General features: G+C 35.4%; 1 protein-coding gene across 1 annotated transcript in view; it reads left to right on the top strand.

The window, feature by feature from the left end:
* The window catches only part of LOC107704158 (tyrosine-protein phosphatase non-receptor type 11-like), a 15,444-nt gene extending 6,870 nt beyond the window's left edge, over nucleotides 1–8,574 (top strand). Inside the window, exons 6-16 of the mRNA XM_016507021.1 lie at nucleotides 467–580; nucleotides 703–799; nucleotides 898–977; nucleotides 1,055–1,213; nucleotides 2,690–2,821; nucleotides 2,903–3,057; nucleotides 4,193–4,260; nucleotides 4,391–4,542; nucleotides 7,078–7,190; nucleotides 8,117–8,216; nucleotides 8,324–8,574. Coding sequence (XP_016362507.1) covers nucleotides 467–580; nucleotides 703–799; nucleotides 898–977; nucleotides 1,055–1,213; nucleotides 2,690–2,821; nucleotides 2,903–3,057; nucleotides 4,193–4,260; nucleotides 4,391–4,542; nucleotides 7,078–7,190; nucleotides 8,117–8,186 — 1,140 coding nt within the window. The 3' untranslated portion in view covers nucleotides 8,187–8,216; nucleotides 8,324–8,574. The remainder of the gene's footprint in view (nucleotides 1–466; nucleotides 581–702; nucleotides 800–897; nucleotides 978–1,054; nucleotides 1,214–2,689; nucleotides 2,822–2,902; nucleotides 3,058–4,192; nucleotides 4,261–4,390; nucleotides 4,543–7,077; nucleotides 7,191–8,116; nucleotides 8,217–8,323) is intronic.
* The last annotated feature ends 244 nt before the right edge of the window (nucleotides 8,575–8,818 follow it).

Consider the following 8,818-nt stretch of genomic DNA (forward strand, 5'->3'; position numbering starts at 1 on the left):
GTGAAACTCTGAAGCGCTCAGTCAGAGTGTTCTGTGAGTGAAAATATATCTGTGCTACACTTATACTTAACCTCCAACTCACACACTGGCGAGTAAAATCTGAGAATTTATTAGCAATTGGCTAATATTAGACATAATTTAGTCGCCCAGAGTAAGATTTAGTCGCATATGCGAGTGATTTACTCGCAATGTAGAGGGTTGATCATGTGACACTGAAGACTGGAGTAATGATGCTGAAAATTCAGCTTTGATCACAGGAATAAATTACATGTTAATATGTATGTATTTTTACTGTATTTTTGATCAAATAAATGCAGCCATGGTGAGCAGAAGAGACCCCGAACTTTTGAACGCTAGTGTATATGTACTTGGTACGTTTGACATCCCTAAACACCTATTTGAGATGAACTGAAAGAGATTATTCCTGGCATAAGAGTTTTCCAATGCAGTGTTATGTTTCTTGCAGCCTCTGAACACTACCCGCATCAATGCAGCAGAGATTGAAAGTCGGGTACGAGAGCTCAGCAAGCTGGCAGAGACCACAGATAAGGTCAAGCAGGGATTCTGGGAGGAGTTTGAGGTGAGAGCCTGTCAGCACCCAGTTTAGTGCCAGATTGACCAATGGTCTGTTCAGCTGATCAGTCACTGTATTCATTATAAAGGGTCGAGTTCTGACAATCACTTTTAATTCTGTGTCCACAGACGCTTCAGCAGCAGGAGTGTAAACTGCTGTACAGTCGCAAGGAGGGCCAACGGCCGGAAAACAAAAACAAGAACAGATATAAGAACATTCTTCCTTGTGAGCAAACATCATCATCATGCAGAATTCTCAAAATCACATGCACCACATGAGCCACCAGTGTCATTACTATTGTTATCTCTGTGTCTCCTCCTCAGTCGACCACACACGAGTCGTGCTGACCGATGGTGACGCGAACGAACCGGGCTCTGACTACATCAACGCCAACACCATCATGGTAATAAAGGTGCCTTCAGGTCCTGTCAAATGATTCAGTATTTATAAGTGTAGTAACATGGTTTTTGTGGTTCCCAGCCTGATATCGAGACTAAAAGCAACAACTCCAAGTTGAAGAGGAGCTACATCGCCACGCAGGGCTGCCTGCAAAACACCATCAGTGACTTCTGGAGGATGGTGTTTCAGGAGAACTCTCGAGTCATCGTCATGACCACGAAGGAAGTGGAACGGGGAAAGGTGAGGGGTTTCCCAATGGTTGGACCAGTTACAGACATTTTCATTCTGGTTCATGGACTGGATTTTATATTGCTAAAAGAAATATGCAAATAAATATGCTAACTTTGACCGTATTTAAATACATTTGGAATGGTACTAAAGTTATTATTGTAGGATGTGAAATCATGTATTTTCAAAGCTTGAAATTTGTTGCGGAAAGTAGAGCTGCATAATTTGGACAATAAAAATCTCATTGCAAATTTATTTAGTTATTTATTTATGATTCAAATTGTGATTTTAAAATAAACAAAAAAACGTTCTCATGATTTTAAATAAAATATATGAAAACTGAAATAAAATTAAATATTAAAAATAATTTTATTTCAGCTAGTTGCCAAGGCAACATTTCTATTTTAATTCAGTAACTTGATGAATTAACATAACTAAAACTATAATAAAAATGAATAAAACAATATAGACATTAAAAAATATGACAAAGCACAACAAATTACTAAAACTTTAAAAATAAAATGAAAATGGGAATTATAAAAATAAAAACGAATTCAAAATAATAGAGAAAACTATAATATCTCAATGATACTAAAATTGCTGCAAGTTTGCTGTGCTTGTTTGTAGGGATGCAAAATTTGGCTTATATTTGAATTTGATTAAATATCAGTATGGCTAGAAAAGAATAACAATAATAATATGAATAATTACTAAATAAAGAATATTTACAAAATGTAATACAAAATTAGAAATAATACTATTGTAATTAAACTATTTAAGTGACGTGACATGTGTGACATGTGGCCAAGTATGGTGACCCATACTCGGAATTAGTGCTCTGCATTTATCCCATCCAAAGTGCACACACACAGCAGTGAACACACACCCGGAGCAGTGGGCAGCCATTTTTGCTGCGGCGCCCGGGGAGCAGTTGGGGGTTCGGTGCCTTGCTCAGTGCCCTCAGTCGTGGTATTGAAGTGAAGGTATTTCACTGTAAAATAAAAATCGAGTATATAATAAAATAATAATAACCTCATTTTATTGAATAACAGTAAAATTACAATATTAACATTTATAGCTGTCTTAATTTTCAAACTTTATGATAATTTTCAAATGTTAAACCATAGAACTTTTATTTTGGAGGAAAACTGTAGGGAGCTCTTTTGCTGATAACTAGGGTTGCAAAGAGGCGGAACATTTCCAGTCATTTTCCAAAACTTTCTGAAAGTTTCAAAACATTCTGGAAGGTTTTCTGGAAATATTCTTATTCTCATTGGAGAATTAGAAAGATTGTTGATGCATGTTGCATCACTCGGATACATGCGGCGCACATATTTATTTAAATAAATCACAGCCTTTGTGATTTAAAAATCACACTAAGCCATATCCAGTATTGGATTCATTTTTTAGCTCAAGCTGAAATATTGAAATATGAAATCCATATCCAGTAATGAAATATTCTGAGACGCATTGTGTTTTTCTTCACAGAGTAAGTGTGTGAAGTATTGGCCTGACGTCTCCGCACTGAAGGAATACGGAGCCATGCGTGTGCGGAACGTGAAGGAAACGTGCGCACATGATTACATCCTGCGAGAGCTAAAACTGTCAAAAGTTGGACAGGTACGGTAAAACCGAAATGATTACATCACCACAAAACACAAGAGTCTTTCTCTAAGGCCGGTGATCTGGCTGATGTTGTAGGGTAATACTGAGCGTACAGTGTGGCAGTACCATTTCCGCGCCTGGCCTGACCACGGTGTGCCCGGAGACCCTGGCGGCGTGCTGGACTTCCTGGAAGAGGTCAAAATGAAGCAGGAGAGCATAACCGGGGCTGGAGCCATCGTGGTGCACTGCAGGTTATGAGAACACAATCAAAAAACAAGGTTTCTGTGGGTCTTAAAACGGAGTAATTCACCCTTGCACAAATTAAGGCCTTAAAGGAACACTCCACTATTTTTGAAAATAAACTAATTTTCCAACTCCCCTAGAGTTTTACTGTTTTCGAATCCATTCAGCCGATCTCCGTGTCTGGCGGTAGCACTTTTAGCTGTAGCTTAGCATAGATAATTGAATCTGATTAGACCTCGCTCTCGCATCTCGCTCAAAAATGACCAAAGAGTTTCTATATTTTTCCTATTTAAAACTTGACTCTTCTGTAGTTACATTGTGTACTAAGACCGACGGAAAATGAAAAGTTGCGATTTTCTAGGCCGATGATATTACGCAGTGCCTGAAAATAGTCCCCAGCTAGGTAACTTCCAATGGAAGGCACGCTCCCTGTGCAAGCAGGTGGTTGGAAAATGAGCCTATTTTCAAAAATAGTGGAGTGTTCCTTTAAAGTGGTCTTTAATAAATGCAGAAAGTCTTAAATTCATAAATTTGTGGCATTACATGTTGCATGCACTGCAAAAAAAAAAAGAATACTTTCCGCAGTATTTTTGTCTTGTTTTCCTATACAAATATCTAAACATCTTCAAATCAATATACATTTACTTCAAATGCAAAATGAAGTTATGAAGTCTCGTTTTCTGAGAAATGTAATAACATTAAGTGAGTTTATACTTAAAACAAGAACAAATATCTGTCAATGGGGAACGAAAACTTGTTTTCCCTTTGAATCAAGTTGATTTTTCTGAGCCCATTGGCAGTTAGTTTTAATCATAAACTTAATGCATTTCGATCAGTTTCTCATTTCTCAAGACTTGGAAGCTGTATTTTTAAACTTTGAAGAGTTGCTAATACATCACTAGAGAACATATTGACTTATCCCTTCAATTTATTTCTTTAAGACTTAAAGTCTTAAATTTACCTTCATAAAACCTGCAGAAACCCTGAAAACAGACTTTCATGAGCTGATTTTAATGACCTCTTAAAATCAAAATATTTGTGGTTTTTAGTTCAGGTTTTAGTGTGACACATTAGTGCAGATATTTTCATCATCAAGCGAGTGTGTTAGTTGGTTGTAAACTTGCATTTCTGTTTCTCCTGCAGTGCTGGGATTGGACGAACAGGAACGTTTATCGTGATTGATATTTTAATAGACATCATCAGAGAAAAGGGTAAAGTTCCTACATCTAGCGTAATCTTGTGTTGATCCTCTTGTTGTTAACTAGTAGGCCCTACAGCCTAAATCAGGCCACAGTAGCAGCTTCGCCTGAAGTAAGATCTGACCCTGTCTGTGTTGTGCAGGAGTGGACTGTGATATCGACGTGCCCAAGACTATCCAGATGGTGCGATCTCAGCGTTCAGGAATGGTACAGACAGAGGCCCAGTATCGCTTCATCTACATGGCTGTGCAGCATTATATTGAGACTCTGCAGCGCCGCATAGTGGAGGAGCAGGTGTGTGCGAGTGACACTTATATTCATAGAAGAGAGACATTTCACTCTATTGATAGTGTAGATTTGCAGTGTTGCCAAGTTATTTTGCTGTGCTTGTTTATGGGGCTGCACAAATTGGCTTATTTTGAATTTGATTTTATATCAGTAAGACTGTGAAATAATGATAATAGTTATTAATTTCATAATGATTATTACTATTACCACATAAAAAATATTTACAAAATAATATTACTATTCCACAATACTATTCCACTGTTAAAAAAAGAGTATTTAAGAAAAAAATATAATGTACATATAAAATATAAAAAAAAAAAATGTTTTTACCAAAAAACAATAAAATTGCAGAACTAATATTTAGGCTGTAAATGTATTCATTTTTAAATATGAACCCTTAAAGACCTAGAACATTTTTGGGGCACCTGACACACCTGCACTTTTCTTTGTTTTTTAAAGACCTATTCTAGCAGTCAGCCTCAAGTGTCATATATCATTATAAACAGGAGAACTTGAAGTTTCAGTCTAGCTAATTTAAAGTCCCAGTTTTCCTTTTGTGTTCTCTAAGAATGAATGAATTTCCAGAATTTTAAGAAAAAGGCAAGCAACAATTGGGTGTTTTTTACTGTGTACTCAAACAGAAACTCCTGAAGTTTGGATTTTTTTCTTTAGGAAGTTGTATCTGGGTGTTTTACACTTCCAAATAAAATTTTGTCTACATATAACATTCCCCAAGCAAGTTATAGACATTTATTACAATATTGTTATAGGCGCTTTTCAGTGAAAAACAGGTCTATTTAGTTTACTAACAATATAGATGTGTCTAAAAAACATTTAGGGAGTAAAGAAAATGGAATCAGTGTTATATAATAACAAAACTTAATAACTTGACTTTTTTCAAAGAAATATATTTTCAATCTGAGTATGAACAACAACAAACACAAACCGTGCAGCTATTTAGTGAAAACAATTGCACATATTGTCTTCTGCAACAAAAATACAAACAGTGCAAATGATTCACAAACTACACACAAAATGAGTGAGAAATATGAGAAATATAACAGAAAAAATAGTGAAAATGATCTTTATGAACTATAAAATAATTATTTACATAATATACATAATATAAATGATCGATCTGCTGGCTGTACTCCGCATCGGAATCGATTTTACCGGGACATCGCCTAGCGACGCGAAGACAAATTCCAGTGCTTTATCCGATATGTACCACTGTTTCATCCTTGTTTTTGGGTTGATTTATGCCAAAGTACTCAGTCGTGTGTTTTTCTGGGCTTTTTCAGAGAGTTCTCTCATGCAAATGTGTTATTTTGTGTTTGTTTTCATGCACGCACGACTTTACTTTCACTTTGCATTTGTTCAAATTTACAATCAAAAATCCTAAATGGTGGTTCAAAAGACCAAAACCTATGTTTATTGGTTGAATATGGGACAGTTTGAACCAATCTGGGCAGGGGGTGGGACTAGGCGTCAACAATCGTTCCTGTTTGGCTCAGAGGAACGAAATGCATTGATTTCTTCTGACGAATCAATGTTGTCAAAATGTGATTATGTAATCACGTGGCCTACGGAGCCACTGAATATCCAAATAAGACAAATGAGAATCTCCGCTTTACAACACTTTTTAAAGCATTCAGATAGGATTAGCGGTTCAAAAGTTATTAAACATTTAAGAACAATAGTTATTTTTAGCCGCGGGTGGCTGTCTCGGTCTTTGAGGGTTAAACCATAGAGCTTTTATTTTGGCAGAAAAAAAGGCGAAAAAAATATTTACAATATATAATACAAAATGAGATATTACTATTGTAATAATACTATTCTATCTTTAAAAAAAGTATAAGAAAAAATGTAAATATAATAATAATGTTATTTTACAGAACAACAGTAATAATAAAGTAATATAAATATTATAAAGTAATATTTAGGCTGTCCTAATTTATTCATTTTCAAACATTAAACCATAGAGCTTTTATTTTGGCTGAAAAATGCAGGGAGACTTTGAAGCTTAACAGATTTATAAACAGAGGAGCAAAATGGTGTTGATTTGCAGTGTTGCCAACATGAATTAGTCTCAAGGACTGTTTGTTTTGATTAATAAGCTTTTTTAAAGAGCTCCATGTTTGCTGGGGTTATTTGTAGGGCTGCACAATTTGGCTTATATTTGAATTTGATTATAGCAATATGACTGTAAAATAATGATAAGAACTTATATGTATTGTTTTATTATGATGATGATTATTATTATTATTACTACTACTACTGCTACATTAAAACAATTTACAAAATACAATACAAATGTTTTACTGTAAGATAAAACTTATATAATAATATAAAATAATATTAATAGTATTTTATAGAACAACAATTTTAATTTATTAATTTCCAAACAATAAACCTATTATTTTGGCAAAAAACTGCAGGGAGACTTTAAAGCTTTAAAGCAGATTTATAAAGAGAGGAGCAGAATGATGTAGATTTGCAGCGTTGCCAGCATGACTTTATCTCATGGACCGTTTCTTTCAGAAAAGTAAAATTAAAGGACGCGAGTACACCAACATCAAATACTCTCTCTCTGACCTGACTGGAGGAGACCAGAGCCCTCTGCCACCGTGCACACCAACACCAACCTGTGCCGAGTGAGAACACGCATGCATTTACACACCAGACCTCACCACTGTAGAGAGAAAGCATTTGAGAAATGAATGGCAAATGAAGCAATAGAAATCATAAGACATCTCTTGACAAACACCTTTTTTTTTCTCTGTTTTGTTTGAGTTTTATATAATGATATTTCCAACTCTAAATTCTGATTTGGACCAAGCACCAGGTTTTAAATTCAATATGAAACTGAAGCTGAAATAGACTTTACTACTATATTGTGATGTATTTCTGAGTGAAATGGCTATCAAATAAGAAAAAATGTAGAGCTGGGCTTGATTTTATTCTTCAGTTTTTGATTTGACTGTGAAAAGTGAGCGTTGCGTAACGGAATGGAAACTGATTAGGTCAAATGTTTTGGATTAAGTTTTCTGACATGCTATTTAAATACGAAGATTATGCATTATCAAATTTAAATATGCACTCATTTGCATACATTTCCAGAACAGAAATTTGAACACTGGATAAAGCCAGGTGCAAAATACTTCAATTTGGTGACATATTAGAGCTTTTTTTACAGATTTCGGCTTTCTCTTTTTATTACTCCATAAATTAGAAAATGCTGCCAACAGACAGAAAAACATATACGTGTTTTAGGTATAGAAACCAGGCAAATGTTATATGAACAACCCCTTCTGTAAAAACCTTCAGAATATAGATAGAAATAAAACTGTAAACTGTATGTATGTAAAATCTATTAATGCAAACAGATAAAGTGTTATAAAATAAACACTTAATAGTGTATTTATGTATGTATTTATTTATTTTTATTTTTTGGAAATGCACAGATGAATTGTTTACATGAAGACCAGTAACATGCATTAAGAAAACTAGGGTCAGTTTTAATTTCAAGCCAGCTATAAGCTGGAATCTTGTGCCATGATGTAACTCCATGTGTTTTCAGCATGAGGGACGACAGCTCTCGAGTCTATGAGAATGTGGGTTTAATGCAACAGCAGAAGAGTCACAGATGAGATGAGATTCCAACACTGTCCAAGTCACAGGTATTGTGCTGAAAACCTGAGCTCTTTGAATATGCTTTCAGTCTTAGCTGTGGCTCATTTCAGTCCAGTAATGACTGTATGATCTTTCTTTTTTCAATCCCTGACAGGAATCCCTGTTTGTGTTGTTGCCAGATGCTCCTGAACACCTAAGAAGTGATCTTGACTAAACTGAGAGACGACTAAAAAATAAAGGAAAAAAAAAAATTCAGAGACCGGTCCACACAAGCTCAGAGACATGTGGATGGAGAGAATTGCATTTCTCCTTCCAGCTACGTAGCCTTTTAACCCCACACTAAGAAACCACTGTGACCATCATGAAGCCTTATACAGAATAAACCCAAAACAGCCCCTTGCAAAATCATGTTTTTTTGGGTGTGGAGTTTTCTGAAATCGATTCGGGCTACTTTTAGCGAGTGTGGGAAAAGCTTACACTCTTTCGTTCATCTCTTACATCGTTGTTTCTTTTTCCATCTCTTCTACTAAACAAAGCAAGAACGCTTTCTGGAACACTCAAGTGTGATATTCAAACAGAAAATGGACACTATCATCACATACGCCTGTACTAAAATAATTGGGAACAGAAGAGAAGCCGAAGGAATGAG

The sequence above is a fragment of the Sinocyclocheilus anshuiensis genome, unplaced genomic scaffold, assembly GCF_001515605.1.
Source record: "Sinocyclocheilus anshuiensis isolate Anshui unplaced genomic scaffold, SAMN03320099.WGS_v1.1 scaffold690, whole genome shotgun sequence".
Lineage (NCBI taxonomy): Eukaryota > Metazoa > Chordata > Actinopteri > Cypriniformes > Cyprinidae > Sinocyclocheilus > Sinocyclocheilus anshuiensis.